Below are 22468 nucleotides of genomic sequence, written 5' to 3' on the forward strand. Positions count from 1 at the left end.
GGGAAACAATTCCCAAAAGGAAGACAAAACCTCTTCTCCAAAACAGTGTTATAAAACATTCTATTAGTGGTGGTTTGAAAAGGCTACTCTCCAACATGGTTACTACTTAGTGTATGCAGAACAAAGCTCTGAGATTTATGAACTCACTTAGTTCTCATGGTAAGCCTCTTAAGGTAGGTACTAGTATAACCTTCATTATAAAACATATTTAATTCTTTAATAATGTATTGGTTGTTTTGCCTACATGTATGTATATGGCATCAGATCCCCTGGATTTGCGGCTACAGACAGTTGTGAGATACCATGTGGGTGCTGGGGATTGAACATGGGTCCTCTGAAAGATCAGCCAGTGCTCTTAACCCCTGAGTCATCTGTCCACCTGATCTCACTTTAAAGAGAAACAAGCATAAAGTTGGCTGGGGAGCTGGTAATTAGAACCTAGCCTTAGAACTTAGTCTATGTCAGAGTGTTTGTTCTCAAGCAGGCTTTCTGTATAACAAGGGACAAAGGATGATATCTCTTAATTATATATTTCTTAATATTTGGTCTTGACTGATTATTCTGTTATATACAGGGCAGAGAGTAATATTACATTATATATTTGACTCACAGTAAACTCTTAACCTTGAACTCTTTTAAAATTTTTTTTTTTTTTTTAAAAAGATTTATTCATGTCTGGTGCCTAGAGAGATTACTTGAGGGTTTCAGATTCCCTGGATGGATCTCAAATCTATAGTAGTGAATTATTTTGTGATACTGTCACAAGTTTGTATAAGTTTATTTTCTATTCGGTGTACTTAAGTTCCCACTTGGTTGTTTTATGGAATGTCTTTTCAATGCTGTCATTCTTATGGGAAAACTAAGATTGACCAAGTATGCATACATGGAGCATTGACATTTCCGAGTAAACTAGTCTGCACCCGTTCAGCTTGGAGCCCAGCGCCGGCATCTAATAGATCTTCCACCATTGCACTGTCAGTGCCTGTGCATTTATAAGCCTCAAGGCTGAATACTGCTTCCTGGGTGAGCAAACCACTTGTGGCAGGCTGACTAGGACAGGGTAAAGATGCTGAAATCTTCTCTTGAATTGGACTGGATGCGGAAAAAAAGAGAAAACAAAAACTTCATGTGATTAGAAGCCCATTAGATCTGATGAAAATAAAATAGCTTCTTTTCATTGTAAGAATAGTATTTCAAAATTAACTCAAAGGTTGAGTTGATCAAATAATGTTCATTGAAAAATATGTATAAAGAAATACATGGCTACTAAGAAATAGATATCAACAGAAATATAATCAAAACCACTTAATATCTTAGGTAAACAGGTAAGATATTATATTTGCTATTTAATATTAACTGTGGGAAGGAATGAGTTCATTTCCCAAAGTTACATCTAAATAGCATTACTATAATCAAGAGTAAGTACTTTTCATTCTAAATGGCTTTTTATAACACTAAGACAAACCAACACGAGAGGATTCTCATTCACATATTTTATATTTATGATTTTGCTTATATGCTAAATAAAATCTAACAGATGTGTCATAACTCAAGTTGTTTCAAGGATTAAAAGGATAAAGTACATAGAAAGCATAAATATTGTGACTGGATGACAAAAAGCAAAAAATGGTTTACTTTTTGTATCTGTTACATATACCAGCCTAATCAATACAATAGAAATTTACCTTTGACCAACACATAAAATGGCTTAAATATTCTATCTTCTATTAAAAGACACTGTTTTTCCTCAATTAAATAGGTGTGTAAAGCACAATTTGTATTTCCTCAGTTTTGCAATAGTTGACATATTGGAGTCTTGGTATTATAAGAGAACTTACAGTTTGAACCCTGAAATGAATTTCAGAAAATATTAGCTCAGGGATCTGTTAGCAAGCTGTTTCAATAGACCAAGTGCTTAGGTTCAAAACTATGTTTACATTTACAAACAGTACCTTCTGACTCAAAGCTACCATTGAATTGAGATAAGGTATTTATGATATCTTAAAGAGCAAAGCTACAATGGAAGAGGAGAATGACAAACACAATACCCGAGCTTTCTGTCTTTTGAGAGGTCAACTATGTTTTCTTTACAAGAATCCAATGCCATATGTGTATACTGCGTGGCTTCCACATTTTCTGAAATATAAAAGAATTACAGACAGACATACTATATACACATGAAGATACAAACATTTGATATGGTTAAAAAGGCTGAAATTCCTTTTTATACTGATTTTCACTACAATTTCTAAGCAGTGTCCCATACTGAAAAGTGCTATGAAAATAATTATACTTAATAATGAAAATAGTTATTCTTATACTCAAAGAATAAATAGCAGGTTACAGGCATGATGACCAGACTAAAGAAAGTCACTGGCACCCTGTGCAGCACCTACCTGATGAAGACCCAAAGAGGGGATAAAAGGCTGCAACCTTTCCAGAAGAATTTATATAGAGATTTGTGTGTCTTTTTTAACAAACTGAAGAGACCAAATTTATTTGCATAGATTTAGATATTGGCAGCACTTAAACCACTGTTCTTTCTAACTTAAAATACAAAACTCTTTATTGACAGCAGAAAGGGCAGAAGTATAGTCTAACCTTAGCCAATTGTTATACTAGATTAGTTTTTATCTGATGGTTGCTTAAAATAAGTACTAATAGTTATTTAGTACAAGAACATTAGTTTCTATTTATAGGATCACAGTGGCTAAGGTGGTAATCACTATCCTACTTTTGACATTTGAAGAACTCTTCACAGATTAATTTTCCTTAATTTGCGAAACTTCAAAGTTTTTATGAGTGGCAAACTTGTGATGGTATTTAAAAATGGGTGGAATTTTGAACTGATGTCTAAGATTTAAAAAAGAAATAAAACATATTGGGTTGGTACTCTTAAGAAAATATCCTTACTCCTTAGCCAATTTTTAGGTTTTTAGGCTCACAATGCCATTAGAACATCTTCTATCTAGTGACGAAAAACTCTTCAGCAGTTAATTATTGATTTAAAAAAATTTTAAATTATGTTTGTGTGCACGTGTGTGTGCTTAAGTGAGTATATGTCACTGCATATGTAAGGAGGGCAGAGGACACTACAGGACTCAGTTCTTTCATTTTATCTTGAGGGTCTTCAGGTCATCAAGCTTGGCAGCAAAGCATTTTTACCTGATAAGCTATCTCACTGACATTCATTATGGTTTTGGGAAACAATTATACTTTTAAAGAATTCTGAGAGTAATATAATTTAGCTGGTAAATGGACAGCTATCAAAATGGTATAATGCTCCAGATCTCACAGTTTATGCCGTTTAGTACCCAATATCTATATTCGAAGCAGTGGCATTAGAGTTAAAACCAAATGTAGATTTTAAAAAAACATTTAAAAAATTATTTTATGTGCATGGGCGTTTTACTTGTATGGTGTGCATCCCAGGGTACAGTCCTTGCAGAGGTCAGAAAAGGCTGTTTTAGATCCAGTGGAACTGGAGTTACAAACTTTTGGGAGCTGGCATGTGGATGCTGGGAACCAAACCCTAGATGTCTGAGCAGCCAGTGATCTTAACTGCTGAGCTGTCTTGACAGCCCACACGTTTATCTTTTACAGAAAGGTTACATTAGGTTGGAGGTTGAAATGAGGACTAAAGGTAGTTTTATAATGCTTTACTTCAAGTTAGATAAAAATGTTAAAATGTGATTTTCTCTGTATGGTATACTTGTCTATATTTCTAAAGTAACATCTGAAGATATATCATGGATAAAACTGGCTATTCATTATATTCATTAGATTAGGAAATATATAAATTCATTGTTAGTAATAGTTAGATAACTTAATCTTTTTGTAGTTGTTTTTTCTTTGCTATCATAATACAACATAGTCCTGTTGAATATATGTCTACAAGTGACTACACGTCTTTTCACTTTCTACCTACTTATTAAAATTTAAAAATATAGACTATGAAGACAAACCATCAAAAACTAAGAAAGAAGCCCGGCGGTGGTGGTGCACACCTTTAATCCCAGCATTTGGGAGGCAGAGGCAGGCGGATTTGTGAGTTTGAGGCCAGCCTGGTCTACAGAGTGAGTTCCAGGACAGCCAGGGCTACACAGAGAAACCCTGTCTGGGGGGTGGGGGGGACCCAAAATCCAAACCAACCAACCAACCAAACAAACAAACAAACAAAAACCACTAAGAAACAACAGCAAAAACATATACATACACATAAGTGTCTTTACAATTTTCAAAAAGAAACTATAATAACAAACAGTATATTTTTGCAGAAGATAGTTGAACACTTACCTTTATCTTCTGGAATCTGTACTGAATCTGCTGGAAATTTGTGGAATGGTGTAGATGAAAGCTGGGCAGCAGATGTAAAGTCTCTTATACTTTTAGGACTGGGAGCTAGGGTTTTGTTGTAGCGAATCCCACATACTGTTGAATCATCCATAAACTCATCAGTGTGAGGCATTTCCTACAACCGAAGACAAACTGAAATAAACAATTGTCCGCTTTGTTGACGAAATTTAACACATCACCACTTTTAAGTCCAGCAGCTAACATAGCTCTATCCTACAAACTACTCAGGAGGGTGCAGAGGTAGAGGATCACTTGAGCTTAGGAGTTCAAAATCATCCTGAACAACACAGCAAGCTCAAAACTTCAAACATTTTAAGATTTAAAAAAAAAAGTTAAAGAAAAATAGATATAAGCCTTGTTTTTAGCATACTAAAATGCAGGTGCATAACAATCTGATATGTTTTTATCTTTCACATTATTCTCTAAACCTGAAAAGAGTTACAAAGACAGTAAAGAGTTCTTCTTTGTTAGTTCCCTTTAACAGTAATCTTATCCAAAATGTGGCTTATTTTTAAAACTGATACTCATACCTGGAATCCTTATTTAGTTTTTCTATTTCCTTTCCAACCTTCAACATAGGTCAGCACACTGCACATGACTCTGTCTATTCAACTGCTTCTGACTATAGGTACCTGTGGATACTTCCTACCCTTTATTCCACTGATGCTTTTGAATTGAGACCAGGATCTATAGATTCCAGAGACGACTATAAGGGAGTAACTTTGAGGCTATGTGCTATAAACACAACTTATTACTGGTGATGTTAACCCAACTACTTGGTCAGATTATCCTAAGATTTCCTTACTGAATTATTTTACCTCTCCCCACTGTCTTTTCTGATGTAAATCACCATATCCTGCCCATACTGAAAGGGAGGTAAACTCTACCTTCCACAGGGTTTCATCAAAAGAACCAGTGGAAAAATATACATTAACTCATCTCTGTGTGTGTGCACTTGGTACACACATGTACCAAGACTCACAAGTGGAGGTGAGAGGACAACTTTGGAAGTCAATCTACCACGTGGGTCCCAGGGATCAAACTCTTGTCTTCAGGCTTGGTAGCAAATGCCTTTACCTGCTGAGCCATCTTTCTGGCCCTCTTGGTGAAATGTTAAATCAGTATAGTAAATGATAATTTTGGTAAGAAGCTTCGGAGCTTTGTAGGCACCGCTTCTTCTCAATAATGTCAGTAGTCATCCATAGACCTTGCCTATAGCAGTTACTATCGTAGTGTTCTAATGGTGACCTTCTACATTCCTTAGAATGCTTATGTAAGGGAAATCTGCCCCCCCTCCTACTGTATGAAGATGGATATTTATTTTATTTCTTGGGTTATAATACAATATTATATTACTTATTCTTTCAAATTGTTCCAGGTCTGACCACTGACTTGTTCCCCTTGGTTCTTGTGCTTACCCCTTCCCCCAACCTCACTATATAAAAAGATAAAGCCAAAATAATCACATCCATAAATTCTGGTGTAGGGTTATCACTGACGTGGCCTATAAAATCAGACATTTAAGAGCATAATTATAGGGTAAGTTTTAGAATCCATGGGGAAAGAGAACTAAAGTTTAGTCAAAACTAAACTTGATAAATCCCCTAAGTTCTTAAAATGCTACACACACAATCTACACATCACACCTTTTTATAAATTCTACAATCTTTTCCAGTATTGAAGGAAAAACTGGATGGTAATAAATATGACAGTTTCTGCTCAGCATCAGCATATATAGAAAATGTACCTCTTTTGTTTGTTAAAACATGTAGCAGAATAGTTCAACAAAATATAGTTTTAAAGTAGTGGCACTGAATCTAAACTCCAAACCAGTGTTTCAGGAAATTGTAAACATACACATGGGAAACACATTGGGTCACAATGAAAGTCTAGGTACAATGGTTGCTAACACAGGAATGCTGTGAGCCAATGAACAGGAGAACCTTGTCTGCTGTGGTATGCTGAGGGTTCATTTTCATTAATTCAATTTTCTGGGTTTCTTACTAATAGTCCACTGTAGGTCTCAATTCTTATGTCTAAGAAAAAATATATACCCCTGGATGGTACCTCCTAGCTAAAGGAATGGCTCTTGAAGGGCAAGGATCACATAATTGCTTTTTGGTTTTTTTTTGGATTTGGTTTTGTCCGCAACAGGGTTTCTCTGTATAGCTCTGGCTGTCCTGGAACTCACTCTGTAGACCAGGCTGGCCTCGAACTCAGAAATCTGCCTGCCTCTGCCTCCCAGAGTGCCTGGATTACAGGCATACACCACCACTACCCAGCTTACATAATTGTTTTTATTTTCTCTACTTATTATAGAATTCAATTGATATTCTGTTGATAAACACATTTTTCATGCAACACTGGATTTTCCAGAAATTATATACACCTTTTGCCATTTGATGAGCATAATCATTTGGTAAAAATGAAGAACAGGTTATAAGACATATTTTACTGATGAAACAGAGATTTACTTACATTTGATTTTGACGAATATTTGCTGAGAGATCGTTCTCCAAAGGTCTTAGCTCCCAAGGGCTTATTTTTAGGCTGTGGTAAGCTAAAGAAAGACAAATCATAAAACATACAGATGAATTAAATAAGCTAAAAGTGTTAAAATAATCTGTCATTTATTCTACTTATTGAGTTAACGGTTTTAGAGACTCCTTATTTTCATAGTAATGAGAGCCAAACTGTGTCCAAATTAAATTAACTGTAAAAATAAAATGTTTTTAGTACACTGGGTTTCAAGTTTTAGAAGCAAATGAAAACAAGGGCCTTGACTGTAAAATGTCTCAGGATTCAGGTAACATTCTAAGTCTTATTTCTAGTGCCTGCTCTAGGTATGGATATCACTTCTACAACCTCGCCATGCTGTTTCCATTCTACCTCAGCATGCCAAGATACCTGTAATTCATATAATTTCACTTATTTTAACAGTGAAGATTCCTGATTGGTCCTTTCTTCTACCTTAAAACATTTTCTCTGTAGAGAACTTTCTGTTTTACTTTATTGGCCCTACTCTTTATGAATATACTGGCAGTCAACCACATTTAATGTAATTTCAAATCCAGAGAACTCATCAGTTCTCTAGCAGCTTATAACTAGATTGCATTTCTTCTGCAGCTGTGCTTCAGCTATCCGCGAGGATCTGTTGTCTTGGAACTCATGCATAACACATTGGCTCCTCACCGTGTGATTAAGTGACTTATTTGTAGCAGCGCTGGAACTTTAACCCAGATCATCTGCTGAGTAGTCCACCCTATCTCCTTACTGCCTTAAAACTTTCAGCATTTTATAGCATTTTTGGTGACATGTATTTCCCCCAGGTTTATTTAAAGTAAATGTTTTCTTTACCCATAATTTTCTTTGTTTCCATCTTCAAAAATAGGAAAAGCAGATGACAAAGTCATAATCTTTTTAACTCCCCAATCCCCCGAAGATACTGCATTTTCTGCAGAAAAACAAAATAGCATCTCATTGTTGTGTTATGAAAAAGGCATTATCCTTTGGGCTAAACTTCATCTACATATAAAAAAAAGTTCTGAAATCTCTAAAATATATATATACTAGGTCCTAGATAATGACATAAGGTAAATTGCAGCAAGGTGAATTGATTCATGGTCATTGGGTCTTGGACTAAGGGCCCAGTAGAGATCTGTCCCATACAGAGCAGTGCCCATCCTCATATAATGCTATTCAGAGCACATTCAATAAAAGTGCACAAAAAACCCTTGTGTTTTTGTTGTCATTGTTCATGTCTTCTAAGAAAAAAAATTAAGCCCTGAGTTTTCATTTCCAGCCTTCTCAATTCTAACTAGATTCTACTCATCTTTTTGGCTTCTAGCAATGCTGAGTTCCAAATTCTACCTAGACATCTTTTCCAGAAGGTACTTAAGTCTTATGTTAAGAACTTACTTTCCCTATCATTCCTATCCATGATGCTTTTGTCTTTTAGCACTCACTATTAAATAGTAACAAAAAAATCCAACCTAACCAAAAAACCCACCCAATTATCACATACACTGAACCTTTTCAAACTGTCATATATGTAATTTATTCATTCCCTGCTCTTGCATGGCACACTATTCAAGGCAGGGTCCTATTTACTTCTTGATAATGCCCATTGCAACTACCTGAGATACTGTGTACTTAATAGCTTTTAAATAAATCATTACTTTGAAACTGGGCTTCAAATGCATCTTCATTTTGGTCTAGAGATGGCCATTCATCTTTATCATCGGAAATGTCAGGAAGTGTTGGAGCCTGAAACATATCCATGATGAAACCTTAAAGAACAGAGGAAATATGTATCAACAGGTTGCAAATCAGTTTTTAATTTATAGGAAGCACTATACATGCAAACAAAATACTTTACCTAACGCTTCCTTGGTGTGGACAGTTGGTGATGGCTGCACTCTGCATGGTGTTCCTTGAACCATTCCCAATGATGTGTTTGGAGTTGTATGAAAATCATTAACGTTGGTGGCAACTTTATTTGCTTCACACACTAGAGCAAAGGAGTGGGACAAAATGTACTATCAATATGCCAATCAGAACACATTAGAAGGTACATGATTACAGTAATTACAATTAAAAGTTTATCAATGTCAATAATGATCACTACTTTTATTATCATTGATTGGGCTTTCATATATTCATGTTTATCTTTGTAATAACATCACGAAGTAAGACCAAGAATTATCCTTTTATAGAAAAAAAAAGGTTACACCAAGTTAGTTTTGTCATGAATAGCATCCTTAGCTCGTAATATACCAAGTATTACCTGTTTCTGGTCATACTGTAAATCTTTTCCACCTATGTTATAAATCTTAAGGTTGCTTTTCATTTTATTCAGTAATGGTTTGCTCACACTTTATTTCTCTTTCTCCCTCTCTCCCACTGCTCATCTGAAAGCACTGAAAGTATCTTTTGTGCTTGGAACATTAACTATTAACTATATTGCTGCCTGAAAGATTTACACTTGTTATCATTCTGCTTGAAACAGATTCACAAAGTTTGCTGTATGGGTAGTTCCCATCTCCCTTTTACCTAAATCTTACTCTGTAAGTCCTTTTTGGATACTTTCTTTGAATATTAACTCTCCACCCTGATAGTATTATCTCTTTTCCCATAGGAATTCTCACCCTTTTCTCCACAACATTCTAACTACTTAAAACTATGCTTTGCATCTAGTGAGCATGAACCGAGGCTTAGTGCAGTAAGTCTCTATTTCAAATTGCCCTGTTCCTACTGTTAGTGGAAAAGATGCCAGCCATATGAGGAGAGGAAGTAAATGACCAACTTCGTCTTTATTACTTAATGGACAAAATTATCTTCTAGATAAATGACTACACTATTACTACCAAAGAGAATGTAAGACTAACAAACCTTTGTAATTATGACTTTTCAGATTAATATACTGAGAAGCTTAATAGAAAAATGCCAAAGGATTCTGAACTAGGAAGATGTGACTAATAATTTTCTAATTTTGTCTGAAATAGTCTGAGGCTTTAAAAATCATTCTTCATATACCACAGTATAAATACAGTATAGATACTGAGCAACACTAAAAGAGTCTTCCCAAACAAGTTGGATGAAGTTATTATAATGAAACACTACCTTCTTTTGTTTCTGGTCCTCTCTGTGGCATGAATTCATGAATACTTTGATTCACATATCTGAAAGAGATAACTCTTGAGACACACTGAAGAATAAAAGCACTTTACATATTAGAATTTTAAACTAACTCTCATGAAATAGTAAAATATTGCCAACAATGTTAAGTCTGTTAGTATGAGGATAAAACTGCTTAGGGCCATGGTGTAAGTAAATGAAATATTTACTGCCTTTGAGAATACTAATTCGTTCAAATAAATATAATCATTGAATGCTTTCCTGTGACCCAATGGTTATAGTTTTAGCACAGTAACAACCATCCTTCCAAGTGGCAGGACAAAATGGCTTCCCAAATTCAAAGACACTTCATTTATGGTACAGGTTAAAGGCCTAAGACCTAGTTTCAGGCAGTATGTGTTAGTGGAACTAATACATTTCTTGTGATGAAACTGAAACCATTAGTGAAATCCAGACTTTAAAATGTCAAGGAAAGGTAGCAAACCACTCATATAACAGCTTGCTTTTAAACACACTGGGGCAGTCAACCTCATCTGTCTAATACTGTTAGAATTCTCTTAAGGAACCATAGTAAAATATTAAACAGGTGCAAATTACTTATAGTTTTACAAATTCCTATCAAATCACAAGTTAAAAGATGAATAACCAAAGACATAAATGTAAAACAAATAAGAAATTTAGTTATTATTATTTTTAAAGCCTTGAAAAATCCTTCTAAATTGGGGAATAGAAGCCCAAAAAGCTTCTAAAGGAAGACAGAGGAAACATCAAAACACATGTCAAGTAACTTTCTGTGCAATAATAATGCCTACAGGTATGCAGTCAAAGCCAGGTACTTTCAGTTTGGAGCTATATATATATTCTGAAGGTACAGAGAGACTCCTGAAAGTCTTTAATTCAACAGAAAAGTATAAAGTAAACAAATACTGTAAAAGCATGGAATTAAGTCTGAAAGATTTGGAGCCAAAAGTTTTTTCAACATACAAATTTTTAAAAAACCAGCACCATTCCTCTCTTATACAACATGACATTGCAGATCATGAAAAGAAATGATACATGACATTCACATCACTACCATTTCCAGGACATTTAGCTTACCTGGATTCTGTCAATGACTGGCCACTTACAAGAATAGGAAGAGATGGCAGGTTGGCAGCTGGGATCAGCAAAGTGCTGTCAACAGCATTTACCATAAGAGGAACAGAAGGCTCTTCCTGTGGTTTCTCTCCTGAGTTCTCTGAGGTCTGCTGACTGATGATGGATGAAAGACTTGGACCCCTCAGTTCCTGTTGGGAGCATGTATTTTGTCCCATACATACTAGATTAACCTTTCATGCAAAACAAAAAGATATAAACAAAAACAAAATTAGGAAGTCTTGAATATTACTAATCAGTCCTTAGAACTTTTCAAAGGATAGCAACAACAACAAAAAGACTAGCCTCTATGATGGCTTCTTGTAGCTTCCTAAACATGGACACTTGTTTTTATTAAATATAAACCAAAAGTTTATATTAATTTTTTAAATTATTATTTGTGTGTGCACATGTATAAACCAGGACACCTTTTAGGAACTGGTTCCCGCTTACTTTGTTGGGCCAAAGTCTCAATTCTTTGCATCGCATATTACAATCGAGTTGGCTCACACGCTTCCAGGCAATTTCTATGGTTCTGCCTCTCATCTCACTGTCTGAGGGTTGGAATTACAGATGTGTGCTATCTCATCTGCCTTTTCACATGGATTGCTGGGATTACACTTCCAGTCATCAGGTACAGCAAATACCTTTACTGGCAGAGCTATCTCACCAGTCCAGTATCTTATACTTTCAACCACTGAAAAACAAATTGGCTCCTATAAGATCAGTATTTAAGGAGTAACTAAGTGTCTAAGGCACAGGACGATTGCAGTGAGGCTGATGCTGATCTAGTTACCTAGCAAGTTCCAGGGCAGCCCAAGCCACTGTGAAACTGTGTCTAATAAAACAAAACCTGAGGAGTTAATAACAATACATGTGATATCAAAGTGGAAAGGAGGCTACTAGGAACAAAAGGATACATGGTAAAAGAGGGCCAGAGAAAGAAAGGTGAATCAACAAAGTATGACAATGTCATAATGAAAAAATTTCATGTTAAATTTTAAAAAAAGAAAAGTGAATCACAAAACAAAACAAAAAGTATCTTATTTCTCTTTACTAAATTTTAGGAAAAGACTAAAATTAATGTTACCAAATACTCTCCTCAGTGCTCTGCTAATATTCTTAGTAGCTATTTTCTATTTAATGAACAGGACATACTTATATTAATTTCCACAAACACATTGTCCATAATAGGAAGGATAAACAAACCTTTAAAATACAGAAAGGCTAATAATTCCTTACATTATGGAAGCATTCTTAAAAATTGTAAGACAGTTAACTTAAGCTGTGTATGGTGGCATATGCCTTTATTCAGAGGCAGAAAAAGGGGCATCTCAAGTCAAGTTCAGGTACATCTGGTTGACATAGCAAGTTCCAGTCCAGCAAGGACTACATATTAACAACCTGTCTAAAAAAACAATACAAAAATGCCAAACCATCCCCTAAAACAGTAATTTAAATGACTTACACTATTTCCTCACTTAGCAAATTAGTATGGAGAAAGGGAAGTCATAACACAGATCAAGTCTCCATTAAGAAGTACCACAGATCTCAGGGTCTCTTGTACTTTGGATATCTGAGGAGATTAGCTTGAGCTAAATATTTCCACTCAGTCTCTATATTTCTTTGCTTATTCGAAATTTTCACAACTTTATACATCAAATTATTAATTCAGTAAGATTTCTAGCTAACTTAGAATAACTATAAAAACAAGCAGAGAAAACAATAGTTTTGGGAATAATGGACACAGTGAAGAACATGGACATACGCCAGGCCTGTTCTCGGAAGCAGGTAGGTCCTTGTGAGACAATTCCACCACTTGATGCAATTTCTTGTGAAGTTCATCCATTTTCTGTTTTAATAATTGCTCTTCAAAAGCATTTGCTTCTTTCCTTTTCATATAATTTCTGTCTTCACTAACTTTAAAACATTAAAAGATATGGTTTGCTCTCAAAATTTCATCAGAGAATTGCATGCAGTTTAGGACAATTTTTAAATCAAAGTTTTCCATATTTATTAGATGTCAGAGCTTAAACTTACATTATTTTAAAATTTTAATATTTACCCATCCTCACCAGTTATTATTAAATACAGGTTTATAAAAAAAATTGTCATAGAATCAATAATATTCAGCAACAGCAAAGTCTAATACTAAACATTTCTTATAAAATACTGTGCTGCAAATCACTTGAAAATGATTTTCTATTTGTTTTATTTTCTAATTATTTTATCTTACATATGTTTATATGTGTGTTCATGTGCCTATGCACATATGTGCATATGGAAGCCAGGGAACCTCATGAATGGAGCTGAGTAGTCTAAGCTGCCCTTGCCAGCTGAGTGCTGTGACCACAACTATCTGCCATCACACTTGTTGCTTTTAATGTGGTTCCTAGGAATCAAACTCACACCCTCATTATTGTATGGCAAGCATTTTACTGACTGAGCTATCTTCTCACCCCCCCCCCCATTATCCTTTATTTCACATTTTTAAAAATGTAACTCTAGGCACTTCTCAAAAAAATACACAAATAAAGGGCATAAGTTCCAAGGTATGCATGTGGAGGTTGGAGGACAATTTTCAGAAGCTGGTTCTCTTCCTACCATGTGGGTCTAGGGATAGAACTCAGGTAGTCATGCTGGGTGGCTTTTATTTTTTAAATTGGTGTCTGCGTATATATGTACATGTGTGTGATAGTGCCTATAGAGGCTAGAGGTGTTAGATTCCCTGGAGTTGGGTGATATCAGGGTGTTTGTTATGCGTCACCTGACATGGCTGGGTACTGAGCTCAGGCCCTTTGCAAAAGCACTACCAGCTTTTAACTGTTGAGCCACCCTTCCAGTGCCACCTTTCTAGGAAATAAAGTGTACTAAGGGTCAGAATTTCAAGTAAAACTTTGGATAGGTCTATTTCCTATAAATATCACATAAAGGCACACTCTGAACAGTCAGAATTTTTTTGGCTAGAGACTACAGGTTGTGATACATGAAAGGACATTATCAATGGACAATTCAAAATGGGTCCTTAACAAATATTGATGGTTCTCTATAGCTGGTTAAATATAAAAAGTAATAAATACAGGAGCTAGAGAGATGGCTCAGCAGTTAAGAGAGCTTGCTGCTCTTATAAAGTTAAGCTGGGTTCCCAGCACCCATATATCAGACAGCTCACAATCACCTCTTCTGAGAGCACTGTACTCACATGCAAAGACCCACACTCATCTTTTAAAAATCTTTTTAAAACGGTAATGAATAAAAGGCTCACATAGTAGATCTAGTCCAAATAACCTAGATGGTATAAAACACTGAGTGGAACAAAGGTTTGTTTTCCTCTCTCTAGAGTGTATGCTATTATAGTAAAAGTCAAGTGCAAATGCATATTTCATTATGAGGAACAAAAAGTATTTGCTTATAAACAAACAATTTATATAAATAATAATATATTTATTTTATAAACATAAATTTGGCATGCTGAACAGGAAACTATTTTGGCATGTTTTGTCTAAAGTAGATGCAAACTTGGAAATCTTTTCTGAACTGTAGTTCTCAATAAATCCTTTCACAAGAAAAAGTAAATGCCCTACAAATTTTAGGACCACTGTATATACAGGTTCAAATTCACATATTGAATATGGAAACACTATTTCACTAATGCAAAGAAACACCAGTAAGAATGTTTACTGTGGCCCTATTTCAATTGCCACCTGTCAGTTCAGCAAAGGAGCCTGTGGACAAGTGCTGCTCCTAGAATGGTATCTAACCAAGACTTCTAGGCTTCTGAGAGAATGAGCTTAAGGCATCTCGTGTTTTATTCAATTATCTAATTATTATTTTAAATGACATAAAACAATCCCAACATAAGAGTTTAAATACCCCACTGTTCATGCTTCTTCCTTTGATTGTATTTCTGGGCTCTCAGTTCTTCAAAAGAAAATTCTGAATCTCCACGAATAAGCTTTTCCTTGCAGTACATAACTTGTTGAGCTTCAGGCTTGGGTGCCACAGATGAACTGACAGAGCATTCTGACTTGGAAATCATGATCACTCTTTGTTCCCTACCAGGGAGAAAGACACCATTTATAACAGTGTACTGAAGTAACTTTAATGAAATTTATATAATAAAGTACTCACTGTACTTGCATATTAGACTTTTCATCACAAGTGGAAGGTGTCACACCAGAACATTGTGAACCCTAAAAGACAGAAAACAAACTTGAGCATTCATTTACTAGAAAAGCCTTCACACAGATTAGTTCACAAATACTATGAAAATGCCCTGTGGGAAAGGACCTTTTAACATCAAGTATATTTACCATGTATATGTAAATTATAATTAATAGCTGGAGCTTTAAGTGACATTATTTTTAGTTAACATTTCATACTGAGGTTCCCTCGAAAGAAAGCAATTAATTTAAATTTAAAAAATTAAAATTTGTTATTGTTTTACTCTCAGAAATTTCCAGTAGTAGCAATAATCCACTAAACAAATATTTATTGATATTTCACAATTATCATACAATGAATGAGTTAGGTCTGAGGAATATGATCAAGAAAGTAACATTCATTTCATCTGTCTAAAAATTTAAAATAGTAGAAAGAACATTGTAAGATATAAATTGAGACAGTCTGCACAATCTATCAAAGAAAGTCAAATATGTTCTATTTCTAGGAATGTGCTACATTAGAAAAACAGAAATCTTTATATTAAACTACAAGGAGATCCTAAGGAATGATGGTACTTTGAAGGAGAAAGATGCTAAGGAACATGAAGCAGAAGAGGAGATGTGAGTTCTTTTATGTTTATAAGCAAGCAAGGCAGAAGAGATTTAGATGGATCAATACTATTTATGGGGATGAAAAGCAGGCACAAGGAGGAAGCCATGTTCCCCCCCATAGAAATGGCAGAAAAAGATAGAGCAACGTATATAACTGTTGATAGCAGAAAATGAGAGGATATCTTCTGCTATGTGGAAGAAACAGTATTTATTTTCTATAGCTATGACAGAGGCACTCCAAATTTGAGGTTTATCACAATAAACTCTGTCACAATAATTTGGCATTAAAGAATTAACTGATAAGTAAATGAGACATAATATAAGCAGTGGCATGGAGCATAGGGAAAAGCCTGGAAGTGTTAGTGCTCTGGTTGAGGTTAAATGCATGAATGTCTGAGGTTCTGGGTTTTTTCAAAAGCAGGGCCAAAAACCCTCCAGGCAAATGTGATCCAAAATAGGGATTTCCTGAGCCTATGAAGAGTCCAGCAGAATAGAAGCAATTAGGAAGAAAGCTGCTGCAGACAGGGTTGTGTGGAAGGGGCCCTAGGTCTGACAAGTTATATTAGAGTTGAACAGAGATAGATAATAGATAGGCTCTGAGAGCTATCATGGAATGGTGGTTGAAATGGAGGTCAATCACAGAAGACAGTGTCTATGGAATAAGATACAAAGGCAGCCAGAATGGTTGTCCAGTAACATTCCTAGTTTCTATACAACAATCAAATAAATGTCCTTGTTACCTGACTCGTTGGAACACAGGCTGAGGTTTTTCCTGGACTTGACTTTGTTATCGTATCTTGGTTTAAAATCTGTGCACTATGCAAAGGTTCTGAGATTGTAGCTATGAGGGGAAAAATGAAATGAGAAATAAGTGAAAAGTGACAGTAAATAAAATCAGCACATAATACATTCCTTTATTCATCCAGTATATTGTATTTTTTAAAAAAAGTCTATTTGTGGCTGGAGAGTGGCTCAGCAGTTAAGAACATTTATTCTTACAGAGGACCCAGGTTTAATTACCACCATACACACAGTGGCTCACAGTCACCCACAACTCCATTTCTAGGGAGTGTAATATCCTCTCTGACTTATGTAGGTTCTAGGCATATATGCAGTGTAGACATACATGCAAGCAAACATTCATATATATAAAATATCTAACACATAAGCACAAAAATTATTTTAAAAATCAACCCATTTAAACTGACTCATGACAGCAACTATTGTTGAAATGGGATCTCTTTATTTCTAAGAGAAAAGGCCACATTTTTAAAAGTTGTATTCACCTATTTGATTCAATTCAGAACAGATGGGGAGTCCAGCTTTTTCTCTTTTGAGGACAATCTTCATTTTGTTTTTTTAAAAGACAGTGCACTGCTATCTTCAAACTTATGTTCCTTCTGTTAGCCTTCCTTCTGAGTGCTGGGATTACAAGTGTGTGCCACTACAGTGTATCTAGATGTTAGCTATTTAAAAAAAAAAATTCTTCACACATGGTAAATTTATTAAACTTAGATTTAATAAATCAGATTTATTAAATCAGATTGCTTTTCCTATTAACCCAAACAGTAATTTGGTAATTCTTTGGTTTTCATTAAATACTACATAAGACCCTTTTTTAAAAGCAAAACAAAACAAAAAACACTTAGTGAAAATTACAGAATAAATTCTCAACAATCTAGGTATTTAAGAAAGTTATCATTTTACCTTGAGCTGGCAAATGGGTTCCAGTAAGGCGTTCCTGGAATAGCCTACATAATAATAGAAAATACATATAGATTTTAACTTCACAGTTTAATATACACCTGTACCGAAATATAACTAATACAACAGGCAATAAAGATAGAAAAAGAAAAACTGAATTTCAAAGTTGCTTTAAACTCAGAAATAAAATTCTGGAAATGTTTATATTAGAAAAGTCTTCCTTTTACACAGTTTATGTCAATATTTTTCAAATTTGTTGAGCACATACATATTCTTTCTCCATTATGTTATTAAAACTAAAAGATGCCTCAACTACTACTTCATATACTTTATCATCTGAAACAAAATGATTGTATCTTAAAGAAATCAAAATATCATGTTTTATAAAAATTTCACACATACATCATTTCCTAGCACTTTTCCATACCAACTCTATTAAAAACTGTGCATCATCCAAGCCTGACATTTTTGGGTAATGAAAACAGAGTGTATATTATAGAGAAGATATACAACTAAGCACTAAATCTTACTTGATGTTAATTCAAAGAAAACAATGGTAACAAAACCATTTTACATGATTATTTGAAAATACACAAAGTTAGATAATATTAAGGAATTATCATTAACTTCATTAGGCAACATAGAATAAGTCCATAGGAAACAGTTTTTTAAAAGAGGATTGTAGTAGTGTTTGGGATAAAAAATTCTGTCAGTACATGGTTAATGAGATGACTCTGCAGGTAAGCATGACTCTGCCAGGCCTGACCACCATCATTTAATCTCTGACCTTCACACACTCGAAATGGTGTGCTTGGCCAAAACAAGTAAAAAAAAAAAAAAAACAAATATCATTAGTACCAAAAACAGGTCAAGGGGCTGGAGAGATGGCTCAGAGGTTGAGAGCACTAGCTGCTTCTCCAGAGGACTCAGGTTTGATTCCTAACACTCTCATGATAGTTCACAATGGGATCCAGTGTTCTCTTCTGACCTTTGGGGGTGTCAAGTACCTATACAGTTCATATAAATATATGCAGGCAAACAACCATATATTTAAAATTTTTAAAAAATCAACTGTTAACAATTACTAAAAGTATATAAATGAACATTTATTAAATGCTGATTTTTTATTTTTATGTATATTCGAAAAGACTCATAATGAAGTTTTTTTTTTTAAAGCATAAATCATATAGTAAAACTGAAAAAATAGGTGAGTAAATTGAATGCTGGCTAGGCATGCAATGCATAGTGGGTCCCCAATTCTTCTAATGAGAATGCAAAAGAAAATCTTTGAATAGTTTGGCTGTATGTCCCACATGCCCTGAAACTGTTTAAACATACATTTTAGATAAATGTTAAGAAATATATTACTTTAAAGGAAAGATCTTGACATACAGTGTATAATATGTTTGTAATTCTGTAATATGGGGAGGAAAAAATAAAGCTTTCTACATTTTCAAGTTTTCCCAAATAAGGCATTTTTATAGTAGAAAAGTAACAGAACAAAAATGTGTGAGGAAAACAATAAGGTATTCATTATGATAGTTCACTACAATTTGAATAGCCACCAAAACCTCATGTTGATACTTGACCCACATTGTGAGATTGATAAAATATTATCTCCAAATTGTGATGAGATCAAGAGGGCTTTGTCTTTATGAATAGATAATTCTATTTGTGGCTTAATGGGTTATTTTGAGGGGACAATTTGTTCTGTCTCTTGTAGGTACCCTTCTTGTGATCTTTTGTGTTGCCTCACAATGCTGCAGTTTAAAGTGACTTTATAAAATCAGTCACATAGCATCCCTAAGAGACGGTCAGACCTACAATACACATACAGTATAACTTAAAGTAGATACACATAAAGATACAGACAGAAAAAGAAAAGAGTTCTACACTTTGAAGCTACCTGTATTGTTGTTGTAGTAGTTCTTTAGGTTCAGCCTCATTATGAATTCCTGTCTGAAAAATAGCACTGGCATGCTGCAGCTCTCCCTGGGCTTCCAGATGCTCTGCCCAGGACATGTATAGATATGATGACTTGGTTCCAATTCCCTGGTTGTACAGAAACTCAAAAAACTGATGAAGGTCACTGTTGTACTCAGCCTACAAAAATCCAGAGCAAAACCACACATAAATAATGAGGTGCAAAGAGATGGTTAATGAATATAGAGGGTAGATGGATAGATAGATGAAGAATGACTTCTAATGTTGTACACTAGTAAACTATGTTGATAATTTTATATTCCAAAATAGCTAAAGAGGGTTTTGATTTCCAACACACACACACACACACACACACACACACACACACACACACACACACACACAAAATGGTAAATGCCAGAGGTTATATACAAATTACTTTATTATATACATTTTTTACATAGTTACTCTATTCCATAACTATATATAACTACTATACACAAGACAACCAATCTGCTAGGCTAATTCTTTCTCAGAGCCTAGCCAAACCTACACTGCTCAATCTTCACAAAAGTCTAGGGTATTGTGTAGGTAAAGACAAATATTGTTCTCTGATGGTAAATCTAAAAGTCATTTTTTCCCTTGATATTCAATACTTATCAAAGTATTTCACAAAACAGTAGGGCCTACAATGATTCATTACATGAAATGTATTTTTTGTCTCAGTCTGAGCTTACTCAAGTTCCACAAGGTGCCTTTAATTATAGTATTTTGTAATTTAAATAACAATTTCATGTTCATTCTCTATTCCATATGATTTTATTACTAGAATTCATAATCCCAAGCTTTCATTTCAGATTAGAGAGTCCTACCCTTTTTTTTCTTTACAGTCAGTAACAATATTTTAATTAAAAACATGTTGCCACTGGGGTGGGGGGGGCTCTACTGGTGTACTGCATGATATGCAACATCTCAACTAGTTCTCAAATTTTATTTGAAACATCTTTTTTTTAAAATTACATTTTTATTACTTAAAACAACTTTATTCTCCTCCCTACCTACCCAACTTCAAGTTCTCAAAAAAAAAAAAAAAAAAAACGAACAAAAAACCAACCAAACAAAAAAATTCAATACAAGAATATAACCCCAAAACAAAATACATCAATACAAAAAAATGCTAACAAAAAATAACAAAAAACAAAACAAAACAATGAAAATAAACTGTAACCAAATAAAAGTATGCAAAAACTGTGGAGTTCAGTATTTGTTAGTCAACTATTCCTGAACATGAGACCTACCCTGGAGTGGTTGATATAGGCAGTGCATTCCATTTGAGAAAACAGAATTTCCCTCTCCTAGTATGTAAAAATGACAGTTCAGTTGTTAACTTTTACCCTAGTAGCTAGGTTTTCATTTGTTCATTCATCCATTCATTTTCTTAAATATAATAAAATAAAATATAATAAGGTAAAACAAAAAAGAACACATCAAAATTGGAAGAGACAAACCAAAAGAAAGAAAAGAACCAGGCTAGAGAGATGGCTCAGCGGTTAAGAGCACTGACTATTCTTCCAAAGGTCCTGAGTTCAAATCCCAGCAACCATATGGTGGTTCACAACCATCTGTAATGAGCTCTGATGCTCTCTTCTGGAGTGTACTTACATATAATAAATAAATAAATCTTTAAAAAAAAAAAGAAAAAGAAAAAGAAAAAAGCCCAAGAGAAGGCACAAAACTCTGAGACTTACTTGTCTGCACACTCAGGAATCCCATAGAAACACTAAACTGGAAGCCATAATATAAACACAGAATCCTACCCTCTTAAAGTCTGAGACTGTCTCCTTCTTTTAGTACTGTATTCAGTCTCTGAGTTAAAATTTTATTTTACTAGTTATTACTGTTATATACTAGTATTATACAATGGCTATATATCATTATATATAATTATAATATATAATTATAGTTTTTATATATTATATATAATATAGTCACATATAATACTATATAGTATGTATTATGTAGTATATGTTAACTCTCAGTTAACATTTATTTACTATACTTATGGTGAATTTGATTCATTCCCAGACCTAGGTGCTCCTGCTTATCATCTTTCCCTAAAGCATATTTTTCTTTTCTTTTTCTTTCTTCTGTCTCTTCCTCCTTCTCCCCCCCTCCTCTCTCTCTCTCTCTCTCTCTCTCTCTCTCTCTCTCTGGGGGGAGGGCTTGCTACATAGCCTTGGCTGTTCTAGAATTCTCTCTGTAGATGAGGCTGGCAGAAAATACAGAAGTCCGCTTGCCTCTCTCTCCCAAGTGAGCCCCAACTGGCCCCAACCACATTTCTTATTTTTTCTTTTTCTTTAAGACAGGGTTTCTCTGTGCAGCCCTGGCTGTCCTGGAACTCACTTTGTAGACCAGGCTGGCCTCAAACTCAGAAATCTGCCTGCCTCTGCCTCCCAAGTACTGGGATTAAAGGCGTGCGCCACAACCGCCCAGCCCCAACCACATTTCTTATCTAACAATTCATTTTACTTTTAGTTTCTATCTCATGTTGGAACATTTATACATATGAAATAAAGAGGGGTTTTAAAATTAAATCACTGACTCTTCAGTATTTCAGAAGCCAAAGCTCTAAAATACATACTTCTGACTATATAACTTCTAAAACATTCATGAATAAAAACAAGAAATTGATTTTAAAAAGGCAGCCTAAAATGATCTTAACAAGGGAGCAACCCAAAAGCCAGCGAATTGTTGGGTACCCCATTCATCCCAGCACTTGGAGGTAGAGGTAGGTGGATCTCTTTGAGTTCCAGTCCAGCCTGATCTACAGAATGAGTTCCAGGACAGCCAGGGCTATACAGAGAAATCCTGTCTTAACCTACCCCCTCATTCCCCTCCATTGTACATACTGTTGTACTTTCCCTCATTTTGTTGCAAAA

General features: G+C 34.8%; 1 protein-coding gene across 3 annotated transcripts in view; it reads right to left on the reverse strand.

Annotated features, from left to right (window-relative positions):
• Bub1 (BUB1 mitotic checkpoint serine/threonine kinase) overlaps positions 1–22468 on the reverse strand; it is a 31373-nt gene that overhangs the window by 6116 nt on the left and 2789 nt on the right. For 2 of the 3 annotated variants that reach the window (XM_052183548.1, XM_052183550.1), the window contains 15 exons: positions 19513–19709; positions 17610–17653; positions 16643–16743; positions 15259–15320; positions 15001–15182; positions 12896–13047; positions 11092–11321; positions 9979–10037; positions 8735–8866; positions 8535–8645; positions 7714–7810; positions 6835–6916; positions 4297–4471; positions 2049–2136; positions 884–1092 (listed from right to left, as the gene is read on the reverse strand). In XM_052183548.1, the coding sequence (XP_052039508.1) occupies positions 884–1092; positions 2049–2136; positions 4297–4471; positions 6835–6916; positions 7714–7810; positions 8535–8645; positions 8735–8866; positions 9979–10037; positions 11092–11321; positions 12896–13047; positions 15001–15182; positions 15259–15320; positions 16643–16743; positions 17610–17653; positions 19513–19709 (1921 nt within the window). The remainder of the gene's footprint in view (positions 1–883; positions 1093–2048; positions 2137–4296; positions 4472–6834; positions 6917–7713; positions 7811–8534; positions 8646–8734; positions 8867–9978; positions 10038–11091; positions 11322–12895; positions 13048–15000; positions 15183–15258; positions 15321–16642; positions 16744–17609; positions 17654–19512; positions 19710–22468) is intronic. The other variant, XM_052183549.1, reaches the window with a different exon arrangement.

The sequence above is a fragment of the Apodemus sylvaticus genome, chromosome 5 (assembly GCF_947179515.1).
Source record: "Apodemus sylvaticus chromosome 5, mApoSyl1.1, whole genome shotgun sequence".
NCBI lineage: Eukaryota > Metazoa > Chordata > Mammalia > Rodentia > Muridae > Apodemus > Apodemus sylvaticus.